Source organism: Xenopus laevis, chromosome 2S (genome assembly GCF_017654675.1).
Source record: "Xenopus laevis strain J_2021 chromosome 2S, Xenopus_laevis_v10.1, whole genome shotgun sequence".
In the NCBI taxonomy this organism is placed as follows: Eukaryota; Metazoa; Chordata; class Amphibia; order Anura; family Pipidae; genus Xenopus; species Xenopus laevis.
In genome coordinates, this window is record NC_054374.1 from 97,626,350 (window position 1) to 97,647,856 (window position 21,507).

Sequence of the window (21,507 nt, forward strand, 5' to 3'; positions counted from 1 at the left end):
CACAAGAACCGATGCACATGACCATGTTTTCGCCTACAATGCAATATTTTTCCCAATGAGTTGTTATATTCCTTTCTCCAATGAAATCAGTGTATATTTTATTTCCTCATGGGTGTCATTCATTTTTTAAATAATCCGAAATATTTTCTCAAGTGTGGAATGAGTCCTTTTTTTAAAACCAGGAATGAATTTGGGAATTGCTGATATTTACTTTTACAATTTTTTCTTACATTAAAATGTTTCCTAGGGGATGCTGATGATACCCACAGCATGCTTGTTCAGTAATTCTGCATTTACTGGGAAAAAAAATGCCACCTAATCAAGTGGCTTGGTTTTGATGTGATGCTCTTGCAATTCTAGTGCAGCTCTACACAGCTCTAAGTAAACCAACTAGTGTAATAATTTCTGTAAATTGGTCTCACTGAGACATCTTTTTACATTTTCTAGAAAAGGAATATTATTAAGGACAACTATTCTTCTAAGAAAACAATGTTTAAGACAAATTAAGACAGGCCCTCATTTAGGGTCAGGTTTTATATCACACTATGTAACCTGACTAAATCCAGACCCCTGAATTATTTACAACCCACCCTAATTCATTTTATTATCTGTACAATTTATCTCTATTTATCTGTAAAGTCCTAATTGCCAATGAATACCTTTCACTGTGCCTTTCCAGTTTTCATTTGTATTTTGCCTGAGGAAGGGGCCTTGGTGCTCCAAAAGCTTGTATTTATATTGTTATCCAATATAGGTATCACTTCTACAAAATGTTTTGTATTTTTTTGTTTTTTTATTTGTTATTTTTGCTACTGGCTAACACTGTACCAAAGTTTTTGTTTTGTGCTATGACAAACATAGTCATTCTCTAATGTCACAGTAGAGATAGATATAAAATGATTTGTTTTGTGACAAAGGTCTGCCCGCTTATCATGTAATTAAACATATTAAACATTAAATATTTACATTATATATTCATATAAATATTCATAAATATTTATACAGTCAAGATTACAGTTTCAGCACACAGTGGACTATAGTAGAGTATGTGAATTCTGTTCACTGGTTAGAAACAAAGCATAACTTGATTAGCTGCATCATTACAAAATATTTAGGTTGTTCTATATACAAGAATATTGTATCTTAATGTAAAAACAGAGACTTGTTATTTGTTTTAAATGCTGTGGTCAAAACAAATTTCAGAATGCTAAGCAAATCATTTATTTTAAAATGTTTTAAAGAGTCAACATATTCTTAATACGTTCTTTATGAGTTTTAGAGACATACACTCATTTTAAAATGTTCATCTTAATTATTAAAGGAACTTAGCTTGCTTTAAATTAGCATAGCTTTGCTGGCAAATGTAATCACTTCTAGGCTTTGATTAAACTATCAGATCCTTTAATTTATGGCATCATTAATTGATGTTAAGGTGATGGTAACACACTGCAGAAATTAACATTTAGAATCGTTCCCTTGGACGCCACCAGAACAGCAACTTTTTTGCCTTAATGAATAATACATTACTGTGAACAGAAAAAGAGAACAGCATGTTTGGAAGAAATTGACCCACAAGCAATTTCATGTACCCTTGAGCCATATTTAGTAGAAAGTATGGGGTATACACTGTACAGCAGGGGTCCCCAATTATTTTTTACCCATTAGCCACACAAGCCAAAAAGTGTTGGGGAGCCAAAAATGCTTTACAAATGTCCTGCAGGAAGCCAAATAAGGACTGTGATAAGCTTTTTGATTAGCCATGTGGACTGTCAGCACATACAAGCTCTGTTTGGCATTTCTTTTGACCTTTATGCCTCCAAAACTTGCCACCAAGCGAGAAATTTAGAAAATAAGCACCTGTTTTAAAGGCAAATGAGAGCAACATCAAAGGGATTACAGCAGTATGTTACTCATGAGCTACAGATTAGGGATTCGGCTGTGCAGTGCCTGCTGTACTTGGGAAAATCATGCCATTAAAAAGAAGATAAAGATAAATAAACAGTATAGAGGGGAATTACTATGTTATGCAAATGTACAACAATATATTACAACCAAAAATAATTGTCAGTAGTTTGCACCAGTGCACAGTGTATGTAATACAACTCCTTACCAAGATAGTTTTATACAGTATTTGCCCCAAACATACGCCAACTTCAAGGAGGTCTTTAAAATGTGCTATAGCTAGTGATGGGCGAATTTATTCGCCAGGCGATTCCCGCAATTCGCTGCCGGCGAATACATTTGCGAAACCGCTGCAAAAATTTGCATTTTTGCCAGTGCCGGCAAAAAAAAAACTAGACAGCGGCGTCAAAAACGGACGGCAGCATCAAAAACGAAATGCCGGCAACATTTCACAAATTTTTCACCGTTTCGCGAATTTCGCGGGAAATTCATGAATTTTTCAGCAAAGCGAAACGCCCCAAATTCGCTAATCACTAGCTATAGCCTTAAAATGTTACGTGTAATAACTGCCCAATTATGACTTGAAAACTTTTAATTGCGCTAGCCATGCAGCCTGGTTATTTGCTAGATCCGGGAGATTTTAAGCCACTGGTTATTTGCTATGCTTAATGAAAAATCATTAAACTATGAATATGTAATACCAGTTGGCAGAATATGATGCATTGCTGTAAGTTATTTAGCACCATAGCAATGGCAGTGCCACAGAGTAGCCAGCTACTAATTATACAGTAGGTTGATACACTTGGGGCAGATTTATTAAAGGTCGAAGTGAATTTTAGAAGTTAAAAACTTTGAATTTCAAGATATTTTTTGTGTACTTCGACTAGGGAATAGTACAACTTTGATTCAAAGTTGAAAAAAATGTTGAAATTCAAATATCGAAATTTATCATGTACTGTCTCTTTAAAACTTCGACTTCGACCAATCGCCACCTAAAAGTGCTGTTTTAGCCTACGGGGAACCTCCTAGAACCTATATGGAGGCAACTGGTGGAGTTTGAAAGATCGAAGTTTTTGTGGGAAAAACTTCGAATCAAAGTCCCTATTCCTTCGATCGTACAATTCGAATACGGACCACTTTGACCCCCAAAAACCATCGACTTCTATTCCGTTGGTCTTTTTTCGAATTTGAAGTTGAATTTGACCCTTGATAAATATGCCCCTTAGTTATCATATAAGTCTACACTGGGTGATATAATCAGCTCTGTTACCTTAGCCTAATGGATCAAACTCATGGCCCGGCACAAGCCAATGCTATTTTCCAAGTTTCCATAGAAACAAAAAGTCGTTGTCCACATGTTTTATATCTGCCAAAGAGAGAAGTGAGAGATCTTTCCCTCGCCTTATTATTTTGCAGGCTGAAACTGTTTGTTGATTTTTCTCTCATATGTAATAATTATTGGTATGTAGATAGAGAACAATATATAGAACTAATCAACCCTAAGCTTTCATTTATATTGTTTAGGAAGCTGAAACAACCAGAAATAAAATATTAATTTTGATTTCCCTTATTTCATCACTGGCTAACAGAAACTTTTTTTTGCCTCGGTGAACAAAATGTTGAACCGTATTAAGTACCTGACAAGGTCGATCACTCTCTCCCTTGGAGCACTGCAGACTGGCTCATTGTTTATCATAATGATTTGATCTCCAGGGACTAATTTTCCTTCTGATGGTCCACCTGCAGAGAAAAGAATGTTCAAAACAATTCATTGGGAAAATGTGTCTTCTCCTAAGTACATTGGGGTATTAAATATATCTGCATTAAAAATATCCCATTCATTTTTATATTAAAATGACAAATACAAACTTTCTCCGGTTTGTGCAGGAGATTTTGATATTGCTTTTATGCAGTTATACCACTAGATGCAAGTAAACGAAAACAGAACAAATAATGTCTATATACATTTAAATATTTCAGTTTTTTTGAACATCTACAGAACCATCTTGGTTTATGTGGGGCTCTAATCAAGCCCCAGTACTTTAAAAAGTAAAATTTGTCCCATTTGGATGAGTCCTGAGTGATGGGTTGTTAGTGTAGCATGACCTCACCTTCATAATATGCATGTTCCGGGTTGCTAGGAATAAAATTTCTGCCTGTATTATTTTAGTGATGTACTGTCACATTGATTGTACTGTCAAATTGTTTGTCTCTTTATGTTTTTCCTCATACTATATAACCCTGCTATCAAACTCTGATCTCTGTGATCAAGTTTACCGAATATTCCTTGTTTGCCGTCTGTCCATATACTCTGCCTGTATTACAGACGTGTCATTGCTAACTGCCTGCCTCTGACCACTGGGCTGGTATAAGGCGTTGCTTCCCTATGGCCCTACCTGATGGCAATGTGGTAATGGGATTAGTGGAAAAATGCTTAATGTGAAGTGTAAAAAATATTTCACATTATCATTTGCAGTAAATCTAATAAAATGTCTTACGGAAAAAGAAGTTATGTTACATACACAACTATTGCTTTTTATTTATTAAGATAAACAGGGAATCTAAAGCTCCTCCATGTTTGGTTCTTGCAAAGTAGATAAACTGGATTATTTCACATCCTTCATACACTTGTTTTGGAAGGTGTTGAAAGGTTTCCATGCACACATGTAACTCCCTTATTACATCAGGTGGTTGTTGGGATGGGATAGAGAAAATTACATAATCAGTGGAGTAACTAGAGTGCGTCGGGCCCCCCTATAAAAAAATCTTCAGAGGGGCCCAGCGCACCCTGATCCCCATCCTTACTTCCACTTCCTGTCCCACCTTCGCCCCGCCCACATCATGGCCCATCCGGACCTATTCGATCAAAAACAGACCTATTTGACCCCAAAAAAACTTTGACTTAATTTCTTTGAATTAGAATTTTGAAGTTTCATTCGAAATTCGACCCTTGATAAATATGCCCCTAAATGTGTTGAAATTTCAATAGCTTACAGTGCAAGTTGTATCCGCTGGGGTCTGTAAACGCCAGAAACGTTGGAAATGCTATGCAAAATGGACATCAAACTGTTCAGGGTGAGGTAAATTTTCATACATTTTTATAGAAACTGCTACATTCAGAAAAGCCTTGGTCCTTTGGAGTAGAAAGACATGGTCACCCATTTTGGATTCGTCAAAATGTGTACTTTAAAAAAATAAATATATGGTTTCTTGATACACGTAGGGGCACATTTACTAAACTCGAGTGAAGGAATAGAATAAAAAATACTTCAAATTTCGAAGTATTTTTTTGGCTACTTTGACCATCGAATTGGCTACTTCGACCTTCGACTACGACTTTGAATCGAACAATTCGAACTAAAAATCGTTCGACTATTCGACCATTAGATAGTTGAAGTACTGTCTTTTTAAAAAAACTTCAACCACCTACTTTTCCACCTATAACCTACCGAACACCAATGTTAGCCTATGGGGAAGGTCCCCATAGGCTTTCTAGACAATTTGTGATTGAAGGAAAATCGTTCGATTGATGGATTAAAATACTTCGAATCGTTTGATTTGAAGGATTTAATTTTTCCTTCGATCATACTAAATGCGGTAAATCCTTCGACTTCGATATTCGAAGTCGAAGGATTTTACATTGACGGTCGAATATTTTGTGCAAGTACAGAAGTGGCTTTAGCATTTTTAAAATTAAAGGAAATAACTATGTTTTCAAATCTATTTTTTTTTAATTACATAGAATGCTTTAGACCAAAAATAATTTTAGATAATAGTGATATTCTGCTTTCTCTGTACAGTGTGCGTGTGTATATATAATTCATTATCACATTACAGTATAACATATTGTGAAATGAGACAATTATAGTTATTGTGAATGTGTCATAAAATAAAGTCTGTTTGCTAGTACCACTTCCAGTTTAGTAGTACATTCGAGATTAATTCAAAGAACAGTAGGTTTGCTTTATATCACAGCCCATCTGTAGAAAGTCCTTACTGTAAATAGCAGTAAAGAAGGCTTTTCTTTTGGCTGCACTTCTATCAGCAGGGTTATAGAAAGGCAAAGTACCTTATTTTATGCACATTTTGCATATCAATATAGCTATTGGTCTATTTTCTGAAACTCCATGTGAACCAGCAAAAATGTTTTCTAATAATAGGACTATTATTTTCAATAGGTTTTTAACCACTGATATGGTTCATTACATTTAAATACATTTTATACCTGGAGTTTCTGTTTTTCAACAAGATTAAATCAGGGTTGCTAGTATTAGGCTTTTTAATTATTATAACTTGTACTTGGCGTTGTGGGAAATTTGATTAAAATAAAATTTGATATAAAAATAAAATAATTAAGTTAAAAAACTACAGAACATTTGAGCTGCATAGTAGTTCTCCAATTTATGGTCAGATAGGTAGTCAACCCTGTGCCTAAAATTGTCCAGGAAACTAGACATATAGACTGCATAACTAAACCCTTCACCATGGATTGATATGTGTCTTCTCCTTGGCAACAATGTGCTGCTGAGTAGAGTAGTTCTACTATACTATGGAATAGCACAATCTTATTGGTCAGATTTGCAGGCCTTTGATTTTGGGATAAATGTATAGCAGATTGAAGTTCTGCACCTTAAAAAATCTCAGTTTACATGTTTTGTCCTTGCCAGAATGCGCTGTAGTTTTCCAATGCTATGCAATGGGACATCTCATTGATTATATAAGTAGGTTACATACTGATGGGGTTTGCCTTTTTCTCCTCCTGCTAGGGTGTTGTCTGAATCTTTTTGTTCCATTCCAAATGGATTGATGAAATCTCTGATATCTCATATATATTGACAGGTTGTTGTAGGTGGGAGATCAATGTACAGTATGTTAGTGTCTACCTACCAGGTGACTTCAATTACATTATTTTTTATATTATGGAAAGTGGTGAAGTACTGTACATTAAAGGGCATGTAAAGTCTAAAATAGAATAAGGCTAGAAATGCTGTATTTGGTATACTAAATATAAACATGAACTTACTGCACCACAAGCCTAATCAAACAAATAATTTATGCTTTCAAAGTTGGCTACAGGGGATCACCATCTTGTAACTTTGCTAAAGGGATCCTGTCATCGGAAAACATGTTTTTTTCAAAACGCATCAGTCACATGACTTGGGGCAGCTGGGAAATTGACAAATGTCTAGCCCCATGTCAGATTTCAAAATTGAATATAAAAAAAATCTGTTTGCTCTTTTGAGAAATGGATTCCAGTGCAGAATTCTGCTGGAGCAGCACTATTAACGAATTCATTTTGAAAAAATTTTTTTCCCCATGACAGTATCCCTTTAAACATCTTTGCAAGACTAAGACTGTGCACATGCTCAGTCGGGTCTGGGCTGCTTAGGGATCGTCATAAACAAAGCTGCTTGAGTTCTGCATGGCTGGGAAGTAAGGCCGGGGCTCCCCCTGCTGTTCATAAGTATGATAGTGTCCCTGCTCAGCAGTTTGGGGGCGTCTAACAATTGCTATCCACAGCAGTAAATGAAGGGGGAATTTCACTGCATACAGTCAGGTTTCTTATAAAAACGGTACACGTTTTTTAATTAAAGTATATTGGACATAGGTAAAAATGGGATTTTATTTTTTTTGCTTTTACATGCCCTTTAAAGCAATACACATTATTACATCAACATTTCATATGTAAATAGGGCCCATAATATTAAAAAGCTAGATAGGGATCTTGGAAAACACACATGAACATGCGTTATTGTGAACAGGTTTATTGACCTGTAGGTTACAATGGTGGAAAGGGACAGATTTTTCGATTGATAGCACAAAAAAATGGAAAGTTCCTCTAATAAAGGACAGCAAAGAATTCTAGAAGTGTTTCACAGAAAACAGAGGCTGATTGAGCTATTAGAAAGTTAAGATGAATACAGGGAATGCTCATGTTACATACTTAACACGGTTGATATGTAGCTAGGTGTTGCACAACAGGATAAGATTTCTTTTTAATGGCCAAGCAACAAGGCATATGAATTGTTAAATAACAAAAGTAGCTATTCAGATGCTGAATTATTAATGGATTATCTGAATCAGGATGAATCATTTATCAAGAGAACAGACAATTTCATTATCTCTCTTCTGCAAAACTCTTATACTACCAATGAGCTTGAAAATCATTTATTAAAAAGAGCAGTAAATGGTTATGCTTAGAATACAGATGTACTGTTTGCACTAATGGAACATAACTATAATGCTATAAAAAACCAACTACTGTTCATAGTTCCCATGCTGATGTTTTATGTTTCAGGTGAAATAGTGATGTCTTCCTCATGGAGATTAAATTATTGTTTGATCTAAATTCTGGTTTGGGAATATCAATGTAAGAAATCACAATAATGAACTTTATCTTGAGAAATAAGTCAAATCAACTGGACTTGCTGTGTTTTTTTTCCTTGAAGACATTTCACCAGTCATCCAACTGGGTTTTTCAATTCAGAATAATTTATAAATCTTCCTTCGAGAATATGTCCGCTGGAATGTTGCGCCACTCCGCATAATCTGTTTATCATAATCCACAAGGATGTCATTAAATTAGGTGTTGATTGTATTAGCAAGATTGGAGCTTTGATGTGTTATTAAACCTAATTTAATGACATCATTGTGGAACAAACAAGGGAACATTCTCAAACAAACAAGGAAAAATTGTGCTCACCACTAATTTTTAAAAACATTAGGTGGGGGTGCAATGAGGTCGTGACCACAAAATTCACATAGACAAATACAAGAGTCCTCTGCACTCAACCATTATCAATATATTATCAATATATTAAGGGCATTGAAACATTTAGTGCCTTAAGCTACTAAAAATGTCTTACCATTTAGAGCAGAGACATTTGGGGGGAGATTAGTCGCTTGGCGACAAATCACCTCTTCTTCGGGCGACTAATCTCCCCGAACTGCCTTCCCGCCAGCTAGAATGTAAATCGGGGGCAGGATGGGACACAGCGCTTTGTTTTCCAAAGTCACACAAAGCGACTAAAATCTCCCCGAATCTCCACGTGTGTATCTGCCCTTAAACAAAACAGGGATTGTTTTTCCATATATTGCAATATATTTAAGATGGCCATCTACGTCAAAGTCATCCCATATCTGGCCAGTTCCTACACTCAAATTGGATCTGATTCATTAAGAATTCAATTGCTTCAATATACATTTTATAAAGGGACTTAGTTTTACCTGCAACGTACTTGCTACTTTCAAAGTAAAACTCCCATAGCCAGTTTATATTGTGCTCTTCCTCTTCTTTCTTATCTTTCTAGATAATTGTTACAATGATATGCATACCTGTAATTAAAAGCATGCTACAGCCTAAAGGGGGATTTCGTGCAAACATTTAACACATACTTTTTGGCTCGAAGTCTTATGTAATACATTGGCCCCTTGGCCACCATTGGGGACCCCTTAAATGTGCCACTTTGCTGTACCTTGTTCAAAAAGTTCAAAATAGTGCAGTGGGGCTGGTGGGAGTAATCTTAACTCTCTTTAGGTCTATTCTTGGTACTCTTATGACAGAAGCATGAGCATTAGAAGAAAATCGGCACTTGGCTTTTTAGTGTGTATGCTAGGGGGCAGATTTACTAAGCTCGAGTGAATAGTTCGAATGCAAAAAAAATATTCGAATTTCAAAGTATTTTTTTGGGTACTTCGACCATCGAATTGGTCAAATTTGATCGATCGCTTAAAATAGTTTGAATCATTTGTTTAGAAGGATTTTATAGTTTTATTTGATCGTTCGATCAAACCTTCTGCCATCCGAGGGTCGAATTCAAATGTTTTTTAACCCTTGATAAATCTGGTGTTCGTGGAGAAGAAGTAATGCAAGATGATGCCCACCAACGTCACTGTTCTACTCTGCTTTTTTTTGCTAAAGCCCAGTCAAATCCTTCACCACATAGCTTAATAAATACAATTTTGGGGCAGATTTATCAAGGGTCGAATTTCGAATTGAAAAAACTTTGAAATTCTAAATCTAATTTTTTGGGTCGAATAGATCCATATTCGGGCGAATTTGAACTGTTCGAATCGAAGGAATAGCACATTAGATCGGATTAGATTCAAAGTTTTTTCCAAAAAAAACGTTGATTTTTCAAAGTCCACCTATTGACTCCAAATAGGTTCTAGGAGGCCCCCCATAGGCTAAAACAGCAATTTGGCAGGTTTTAGATGGCGAATGGTTGAAGTCAAATTTTTAAAGAGACAGTACATGATAAATTTTGAAATTAGATTTTTTTCAAATTCGAATCAAATTTAACTATTCCCTAGTCAAAGTACACAAAAATTAGCTAGAAATTAGAATTTTTTCAATTCAAAAATTCACCTCGAACTTTGATAAATCTGCCCCTACATGATAAATTTCGATATTCAGATTTTACACTTTTTTTTAAATTCAAATCAAATTTGGACTATTCCCTAGTCGAATTACACAAAAAATAGCTTGAATTTCAAATTTTTTCAACTCAAAATTTCACCTCGACCTTTGATAAATCTTCCCCTTTATGTCAAAGGAAAGAAAAACTGTGAAGATGATATAACTTAGTGACAAAGTTCTTGTTAAATTTTTAGGCAGATTTTCAGGAAATGTAACCCGATTTGAGTTTGCAGGTCGATCCTATTCACCTGAATTGAAAAAATGAGATTTTTCTAAAAAAATTCAATTGGTCGTTTTTAACTCAAAAATCAAGTTTATGGGCGTTTTTATAAACTCCCATAAACTCGAAAATCAACCCTTGATAAATCTGCCCCTAAATGTGCACATCTTTCTAGTGGTTTTAAATGCTGAAAGAAGTGCTGCCTAATGTTAAGAAGCAGTGTACTCTTATGAAATCTGGTGAAACTGCCTGTATTACCATATGTATATTTTTAAAAAATATATAAAAATGTGGATCTTTAAAGACCTGCCTTTAGTGAGGACTGTTCAGTGTTCTTACTTTCATCGCCTTATGTGACATTTGTGCTTTTAACTGTCTATAAATCCAATGGAACACCCAGTCCACAAGTAAATACTGTATATGCGCTTGCTGATTTTGTATTCCTCAACTATAGTAGTTAATATCAGCAGCAGTGTGAAATGTGTGATGTCTGGCCTCTTGGAACAAGCTGTATCAGTATGTATGCAGCATATGAATGATTCTGCTTCTGCATACAAGAAAATTAGAATAAAACCAAAGTATAGAGCATTGGGTATTATATATATATATATATATATTTGTTTTTTAGTGATTCCTATCTAGTTTGGTGACTGATGTGTAATAAATAGAAATATTATTTACTTAAAAAACACATATTGCTGCTATTTTATTCTGCTGATACTTGTACTGCATGTTTAAATCCCGATTGACTGAATTCCCTCATCTAATTTCTAATCAATCTCTTCAATGCACTGTTGCTCAAGAGCAGCAGGGAGGCTATTTTAGCGAGCCTTACAAATAAGCATTTAAACAGAACTAATTAAAGCTGGATTCCACCTCACTTGACTTAATAGTATTTGATTGAAGCTGTGAAAACAAATTCTCTGACTCTTCTCTTTTTAATGCTGTTTCCAGTCAAGAAATATTGTTTACTCAGCAGATATAATTTTATATGAGACATTTGCTTTTATTTTTATCTGTGTTAGTCTTTCTATAAGTGACCTACATCTTTTAGGTGACACTGGTGCTGCCACCCAGCTTGGTGTTGTGATAACACGTCTTTTGAAAGACAATCATAATAATGTCATGGTCAAAGCAAGTGCCGCATGACAGCAAAGAGTACAAAGTAAATTCTAACTCTGTGTGCATCAATGCATAAATAAATATTTTTTAAAAATGTAAAAAATGATTGAAATATGGACTTTGTTTAAAAGATAAGTATATTTTTCAAAGAGAAGTCAACCTTTTCACATCATTTTTAGTTATTAGTAAGGGCACTAGCTCATCAGACTCACACAGTATACTTGTATAATTGTGGCTGCCATCTTTTTATTTTCTGAAACCAACTCAGCTTCAGTAATGATACTCATATCACATGATAAGTTTGCTAGTTATCATTGAATTTAAAAGCACCAAATGGTATGACTGGTCCAGGACAGGGTTGAGGGGCATCAAAGGTTAATGGAGTATTAATAAAATAGTCAACATCCATAGCAGATGCAATCGAATTGATCTGTAGTATCCGTAAAGATCGCCTTCCTTTCCCTGTACTTTAATGGAAGATTTTCAAGGATGCCCAAGGCTTAAACTGTGGAGCAATGTTAGTATTATACCAAATTAACCTTTCAAGCCTGGTATTCTATCATGAAAATGGTTATACCTGCATGGAATCTATTACAAAGAAATTCATACAGAAAAAACAAAATATGTAAACATGCCATATCCCTTAGGGGCAGATTTACCTAGGGTTAATTAACCCTCGATATTCGACCGTCAAAGTAAAATCCTTCGACTTCGAATATCGAAGTCGAAGGATTTTGCGCTATACCTACGATCGAACGGTCGAAGGAATAATCCTTCGAATTGAACGATTCGAAGGATTTTAATCCATCGATCGAAGGATATTCCTTCGATCAGAAAATTGTTAGGAAGCCTATGGGAACCTTCCCCATAGGATAACATTGGCCTCGGTAGGTTTTAGGTGGCGAACTAGGAGGTTGAAATTTTTTTTAAAGAGACAGTACTTCGACTATCGAATGGTCAAATAGTCGAATGATTTTTAGTTTGAATCGTTCGATTCGAAGTAGCCCATTCGATGGTCGAAGTAGCCAAAAAAAACATTCGAAATTCAAACTATTTTTCCTCTATTCCTTCACTTGAACTAAGTAAATGGGCCCCTTAACGTTCTAATTAAGTAAACAATTCTACATGTGTGACTTATGTGCCTTTTCTCTGTAATAAAATGACAGTACTTTGTACTGCACGTGTTGCTAATTAAGCAAGCATGAATCCATGTAGTCGGCAAAACAATCCTATTGTTTTTTTTTAGTTTCGGCACATAGTGAAAGGCCCCTTATGCAGAAATCAAATGTAGACAAATAAACCAGATATGCACACCTTCTTTTTAACTTCAGCAAAATCAGCTCAATAGCCCTTCCTTTAGGGCTTAAAGTGATGCTGACACTAAAAAACTACTTTTTAAAATATGAATGTACATAGGGGGTTATTTACTAAGCTTGAAATACCCGAAATTCCCCGAAATCTGAAAAAATTGTGATTTTTTTATGTTATAGTAGGCTTAAAAAAAATCACGAATTTTTCGCATTTATTAAACCCCGAGGGCTAAAAAGCCAGAATATAAAAACACGGCATCTCAAACCTGTCAAGGTTGCATTAAAGTCAATGGGAACAGTACCATTGATTTTTGGTTATGTCAGGGGTTTCGGACATTTTCCTCAATGTTTTCTGAGCTTTTGGGTGAAAGAAATTCAGAGTTTTCGGGAAAAATTTCCGAAAAAAATGGTGAAAATCGGAGCTTTTCCCGCAAAGCAAATTTTTGGGAAAATGTAATAATAAATAAACTTTAAAAACCCGAGCGGGTTAGATCGGAGTTTGTAGCAGCCGATATCGAGAAAAATTCGGATAAATTTGATAAATAACCCCCTAAAAGTTACCTATAGGTCATACTGATTTTTTTTTGCTGCGAGGTTTGTTTTTGTAAGTTGAAGTTTCTAAACCTGACTGTTTTGCCAACCTGACTGTCCCATCTCAGCCTGTCAGTTTCTAATGCTAACGGACTCCTGCTGCACAAATATGGCAGCCCCCTCATACAGGAACATGGGGCATCAGACAGGTAATGTAAAAGCATCAGGCCAATACTTTATAGCAACATTTTAAGTCGCATACAAAGCCAAAATTATGATAGATTCAAAAAAGGTTTAATTTCTGGTGTCAGTATCTCTTTAACTCACACAGAACACATCAGCCAGTTGCATCTTGTTGCATAAACAACAATGTTCAATATCCACTATGCCCTTAAAAGCACAAATTCATTAGAACAATACAATTCTACATACCACCACTAGTAATGGGTGAATTTGGGGAGTTTTGTTTCGCCGAAAAATTTGCAAAATGACACTGGCGTCTCCATTTTTTTTGATGCCGGCAAAGTTTCACTGGCGAATTTTGCGGTGGTTTTGCAAATTTATTCGCCGGCGGCGAATCGCGGGAATTTGCGCCTGCCGAATGAATTCGCCCATCACTAACCACCACCATATATAACAGGAGTTGTGAGCTCGCCTCTGACATGTCCTGTCCCTTTAAAACATTTCACCAGTCATCCAACTGGCTTTCTCTATTTAGAATAACTTGTAAATATGATCTTTTGGGAATATATCCTCTGGAATGTTGCCACAATCAGCAAATATGGAATGTAAAAACTGAAGCCATATATGTAAAAACTGAAAAATCAAGTTTGAATAGAGGGCATCTATTGTCTGCCACATACAATGCTGTTTTGGCACCTCTCCCTGGAAGGTTTAATAACACATCAAAGGTCCAATATTGCTAATACAATCAACACCTAATTTATTGACAGCATTGTGGATTATGATAAACAGATTGTGCTGATTGGAGCAACATTCCAGAGGATATATATTCTCGAAAGGTCATATTTACAAGTTATTCTGAATTGAGAAAGCCAGTTGGATGATTGGTGAAATGTTTTAAAGGGAAAAAAACTTATTTATACAGATATCCCATGACCTGGATAAATGAGAATCTTTACAAATCTACTACAGTTAATATAAACAAGCTGCGGTGTAGCAATAGGGGCAGCCATTCAAGTGCTATGATAGCGTACCTACCACACTCACTGACGAAGGGGACCTTGACTGCCCAAAACATTATCTAATTTTTGCACTCTTTGTGGTCAAATAAAACCAGGTGTTAAACTTCCCTACAACAAGTTGTGTGTGTAGTTCCTACATGTCAAGGCAGCCATTCAAGCACAGCATACACAGTAGAGATCAGATGATCTCAGTAAAATGTTATTGTATACCAGAGGTCGTATCTGTTATCTGCTGTGTAACCCATGCCTTTTCTCCTTTTACAGCTTTGAGTGGCTACACAGCAGTTTGTTTATATAGAAGAATTCCAGAAGCAAATACACCTGCTTTACCAGTGTATGGCAATAGTGCATTCTATTTTCATTACGTCAATTTTTTTGGTGTGACTTTTCTTTGATAGACTCAAGACAGGCTGACGGCACTTCTGGAAAAGGTTTAATGGGGTTGCTGCTGTGAATCCTAACGCGTTTCGGGAGTAAATCCCTTAATCATAGGTAACAGTTCATTCCCAACAGCTGGGTTTTATACAAAAAGTAACAGTGACCCCTAGTGGGCACTTATTAAACTTTTTTTATTATGACTTTTCTTTGAGGTATGTACCCATGATTGGTTCCTATTATATATGAATTGTGGTTTTATAATTCCTTTTAAATGACAACATGTTAATTCATTTTATTCTTTCCTGCAGTGCTTGATACACTTATTTAGTTGGATATTGTCAGTAGTACAAGCTTCTTCAGGTACCGCTAAAAATGGTGATTTTCTGGAAAGTTTTTGCTATACGCACATGTAGCAATACTAGGCCTGTATATAAAGATGAATGAACTCACCTGGCGTTACTGAACGAACAATGACTGGCTTTTCACTTCCAGCAACAAAGCCAAAACCGAGGACTGGATCTCTCCTCATTTCTATGTTCCGCGGTACTGGAGGATTAATTTGGCAGCTTTCAATTCTTGGATCTTCATATGTTGTCGCTTGTGTCAAGTGACTTTAGAAAAAAAATTCCATAAGAGATACAATGAATGCACTGCTTAGTTTATGGGTTAATAGCTCAATGAACAAATACGTAACCAGGATAGAGCTGGCATTTTCTGCAGTGTAAGTTGTTTCAATTTCACATTTTCAGATATATTTTCCCTTCAGTTTTAACATTTCCCTCATACATTTCTTCCTAGAGTCAATATATGGCAAAAATAAAAATGGTCAGACATATAAAGATCTGCTTGTTTGGTAAGGCCACCAAAAAAGATGATCTTTGCCCAATTTGACCATCTACATGGAAGATGAAATAAGTGATTTGATTATTTGACCCCCTGACTAATGATCGGATCACAATAGAGACCTTCACATGCCCCTCAGGAGACAACCATTTTAAGCCAACAATACAGGCATTATCCACTGGTATTTTCAAACCTTTTTTCAGCAGATGTCTGTCAGGGAGGCTGTCAGGAAGGGACCATTCATGGGCAGAGAAGCTGCCTATTTGGTCTAAAACGGCCAAATCGACAGCTTCAATCTGCCCATGTATGATCAGCTTGAGGTACATTTTTGCTTAAATGAACATTGTAATTTGTAACAGACAATTAGGAATTAATAACTAAAATCAAATGTTTGTATACTCAAATAACTCATGTTAGCCAAATACTACTGTTAACACTACACATTTAACTTTTTTCCGTTTTATTTGCTAGTTATTGCATTGTACTGGGCTACCAATACTTTTGGTTTTCACAGATGTGGAGATGGTTATGGCCATTTTTAATATATATTTTATATTTTATCTATTGATACTCTAGCTACGACACATAATACAGTGTTTAAAAATTATGTGTGTGGCTGCACAGAATGTATTATTTTCAGGAAGGGATGTTACATGATGAGATTCTGGGGGTACAATAACATTGCATGACTTACTATGTGTGGTCTTACTTATCAGGCAACAATCGCTTACAACAGAACAGAGAAAGATACATTTACTGTAGCTACCAATATAAGAGAAAAGTGTTCCATGAGCAGTTGAAGATTAAACTGTTTTGAAATGTGTGAAGATCATGTGTGGAGGATTTAACTCTTCAAATGCCATAGAATATAGAATACACTTTTTTTTATTCATCATACTGTATACTTTCAGAAAATATATGGGTTTTCTAGGGTCTACCTACTTTAAGGTCTTTTTAAGACACTTGGGGGCAAATTTACTAACCTGTGAAAATTTGCCAGAGACGGCTTTGCAGCCATAGCAACACTTCGCAGAGTGAAAATTCCCTTTGCTAATTTACTAAAATGCAATGTTGCATCCTGGGCAAAAATTCGCCAACGTTACTTTGCCAATGCAAGCAAATCAAAGCGAAGAAGCGATAGCGTTCTAATATGCCTAGCGCAACTTCATTAGAGGACTTCACTCAGTCTAATAGGGCAGGAAATTTAAACTTAAATGAAGGTCTTTATGTTACATGTTGCAGCTAATACATATGATTTACACTGATAACTACACATGTCCAGGGAACCTAAATAAAGCCAATACAGTTATTTCAATGCCCTACACATGAGCCCTCTTTAAAATAATGTTCCATATGTTAGAAAATGTATGGGGGAAACCAGGTACCCGAATTTTTTTTTAATATCTTTTGCAGCCTATCACCCTGAAAAACTTTCTGAAAGTTTTTGGACTTAGAAGATTTTCTACTCAAAAATTATGATGTAAGTAACAGAAGATTGAGGATTTTCTATTTACTCCAATGCACATAGCCTGGCCTGAGCTGGCGAAGGCAAATCTGGTGAAAGAGGTAACATTCAGTAAAATCCGCATCTATATATATGTTTACACTTTGAGAGTGTTTTGACACCCTAACCTGGAGGCATCATGTATTGCCTTATTGCCGAGAAATCAAGATCAAGATTGACTTTTTTCAATCACTTTTTTTTTGTGACAACTATTTAAATGTTCGGTTGCAGTATTAGAAACTGAACATTGCTTCTGAATGAATCAATTTTGTAATGTATTTGCCATTACACAGCAAAGAATTTTGTTTAATTTCATTCATGATTACAGTACAGTGTAAAAAACCATCTAGACTAGATGATACATGCTATTTAGGAAAACACAAAGAGCTGCACGCTATGGATCATTAAAAATGATTGTGGACTAAGTCGTATCAGAATCAAAGGAACAAAGGAAAAAAGTAGCTTTTCTTATAGTTAAAATTAATCATTCTTTCAGTTTGCTCTAAAAACCCAATTCCAGGAACATATTATCACTGTTTTAGGACAGCCATAGATGGAAACAAGCACATTTTTGAATAGTTTGACAAAACACATAACTACATTGGTCGATCGAGACCCAGTTCCAGACTCATGTATCTTGTTTGACAAATAACCACTTACATGTGATGATATAATCATTAGAGAAGCAGTTTTACCAACATGGCTGATAAAAAGTACAAATTACATCACACCACTTGAAATCTGTTAAGATTCCATGGGGGTCTAAAGGAAGTGTATTTTTACAATATCATGGATTTTTTTCAGCAAAATTCAGCAGTCATTATTGCTCAAATGCCTTGAAAATGCCTGGAAAATGTCTGGAAAATGGTTTATGATTATGCACAAAGCTGTGTGATGTTTGATAAATGTTCCCCTTAGTGTACTCCATTGTTAATATTTCTCAGTGAAGACACGTACTCCAAACCTACTCATATATGATGCCATACACAAATGATTGTAAGTTCTTGTAAGCAGGCCTACCTACACTGTAGCAAAAATTTTAGCAGTGAAATATTTTGCAAAAACACAGTAAGCATTACTGCATTTGAGAGTAAAAAAAACAGCAAATGTAAGGTGCAATATAGTAAAAAACTAAATAAAGCACCTACGGTATTTCCTGGATTAGGATTTTGCCGTAGCACAACATGACATCCTCTCTTATCTCCCATTTTTAATTAATGACTTCATGGTTCTTTTCACTGTACCTCTAATCGTTGACATGCATTTTATTTTTTTTAATAGGCCACTCTCTACGATGATATTCAAACATCTTGAGAATTGTGCATTAAGCAACAGAAAATATAAAGAGATAGAAACACCTCCCATTCTAAAGCACTTCAAAACTATGAGCAGTCTCTTTTATTTAAAAAAGACCCTTTTCTTGCAGGACTCACTCTTTCCTTAGTACTTCCTGACAGGTATATCCAAAATGATGATATTTGAAAGCAAAGATAATAAGAAATACATCACTCATTCCTTATACAAATTTGACTATAGTGCTAATTTATTAATTGTTGGCATTTTTGGTATTGGTATTTTTTATCAACAAATATTATTATATAAAAGAAGTACTGATAACAGAACTCTTTTACACATTTTTTTTACAGTGTGGAAATGTGCTGTTATTATACATTAAGCCCCCGTTGTTTTGCTTGGTGTTTATTTTAAGGCCATACTCATTTATTATTGAGGTCTAACAATTGGGTAAGGTGTTAGAGCTCAGCACTGAGTTCTAACATTCCATAGCACAGAATGGATTCATACTGCTCAAATTGATTATACACAAACTGAATAAACATATATCAGACAGCTTTTGTGATTACAAAAATGTAAACTATAAATATAAAAACACTGTTCTTCTTTACTAAGCATTGTTGAAAGGCAAAAAGAGGACTGTATTTATCATCTAACATTAATATTGAACATGTTGTAACTGAGAATTCATGCTTTTAGTTTTATTTTGGAAAAATGGACATCAAAAAAGTAGAATAAATGAATATTTATATATTTAAATGTCATATATTTTATATTCATTAGTATTGTGTGTTTGCTTTGTAAGTTCTAGATGGAAAGCACCATTCAGGCAACATTTGCATGCAAATATAAAATAATACCATACTGTGAAAAAAATAAGAATATCCTAATATAAATCGAAACATTAGTTAAGGTACGAATTCAAAAAAATATTTGAGAATAATTTTAGTTTATAAATTTTAAGATCAAACAAACTGAAGAATAAAGAGCACTCAATCTTGTTATTGATACTAAATATGAGTTGCGCAAGTAGAAGTAAGTCACAAAGTATGTGGACAGTTAATTGTTAAAATCCAATTCAGTTACATGTAGGGCATGGTGTAGGAAGGAAGGGTTTGGGTTCCCAGAGCACTGGGTTGATTTTTCCTTGGGGTACAACCTATACAGTCATGATGGTTTGCACCTCAATGGAAGGGGGTCCACTGTGCTAGGGGAAAGAATGGCTAAGAGGTTGGAGGAGTGTTTAAACTAGGCAAGGGTGGGGTGGGGTGGATGAGATAAAGTGGGATTAATAAGGAGTCATGGGGGAGGAGTGAGGGGGGCATATAGTTTGCCAGCTAAGGAGGTCCCTCTGTTACAAGGAAAACAGAATAATACTAACTTAACATATAATTCTCCACTAAGTAATGCAAATTTCAAAAGTAAAAGTAGTAACCTCTGCTGTATGCTGGCAAATGCACGGAGTTTGTCAGGTAAAATGGGAGACCTAGAATTAATTGCATGCTCTAAAAATTATGATATAATTGGTATTGGTATAATTGGTATCACTGAGACCTGGTGGGATGAAACATGTGACTGGATTGTGAATTTAAATGGTTACACCCTTTTTAGGAGGGACAGAGGGAGTAAAAAGGGGGTAGGAGTGTGTTTGTATGTAAAGCCTGAATTTAAGTCATGCACTAAAGAAATAACCATTGCTGGCACTGGTGAGGGAGTGGAATCCCTCTGGGTAGAGATTTTGACTGGGCAAAAGGTAACAAAAAGAATTATCATTGGTGTATGCTATAAACCACCTCGTATAAGTGTCGAGTATGAAGCCCAGCTACTCTTGCAGATACAAGCGGCTTCACAGCTGGGTCAAGTTGTTGCTATGGGTGACTTCAATTATCCAGACATTGACTGGGCTAATGGGGTTGCCAAGACAGAAAAAGCTAGTAGGTTTGTAAATATAATGATTGACAACTTTGCAAACTTTGACAGTATAAGGGCATCTCTGGAACATATTAAGTGCTGCTTTCACAGGGTTAAATACAGAACAAAAATGGGAAGTCTTTAAAATGCTGCTTAATAAATATACATGTCAGTATATTCCACTTGTAAGCAAGGTGTAACAGTTGGCACCCTAAACCCAGAACCGATGCCAAGCACCCTGGTCTTGGCTCATGCTTCTGCCTGTAGCAGCCGCCTTTGGCCTCGGGAGGAGCCCTCAGCTACTCAGATGCCAGGTCTTATAACGAGAGGTGCAAGGCGAAGGGTTCTGGGTATACAAAGGGGAAACTGTAAAGCAAATGTCTTTGGGCAGAAGGTCGCAGTACAAGGCGTTAGACATAATCTTAGTCAGATCAGGCCGGGTCGGGGCAGGCAGAGTACAAACGAAGTCTGGCAGGCAAGGGTCAAAACCAGGGAGTCAGAGAGTTAAGCAGGATCGGAGTCGGTAATCAGGCAAGGGGTCAGGATACAGAATGTAGAATTGTCAAAAGCCAGGCAGGGATCAAAACAGGTAATCAGAATCAGGTTCAGAACAGAATAGCAACAGCTAACAGCACCAGGAAACAAGTCCTATAACGGGCAATGAGGGTAGTGTGCTGTGGCTTTAAAAACATTTGAATTTCGCACCAATGCGCACTGACGCAAGAACGCCAGCGTGAATGTGCCTGTAAATTACGCAGAAGGGTGCCGCGTGCGTCCTAGGATAACAGTGCGGAAGAGGACGTGGCAGAAGAGGCAGCTTGTGGCTGGCATCACCCCGCAGAAGGGGCGGCCCTGCCACCCCCCCACTA

General features: G+C 36.0%; 1 protein-coding gene across 3 annotated transcripts in view; it reads right to left on the reverse strand.

The window, feature by feature from the left end:
- frmpd4.S (FERM and PDZ domain containing 4 S homeolog) overlaps window positions 1-21,507 on the reverse strand; it is a 222,464-nt gene that overhangs the window by 45,992 nt on the left and 154,965 nt on the right. For 2 of the 3 annotated variants that reach the window (XM_041584176.1, XM_041584178.1), the window contains exons 3-4: window positions 15,538-15,698; window positions 3,540-3,642 (exon numbers count right to left, since the gene is read on the reverse strand). In XM_041584176.1, coding sequence (XP_041440110.1) covers window positions 3,540-3,642; window positions 15,538-15,698 — 264 coding nt within the window. The remainder of the gene's footprint in view (window positions 1-3,539; window positions 3,643-15,537; window positions 15,699-21,507) is intronic. The other variant, XM_041584177.1, reaches the window with a different exon arrangement.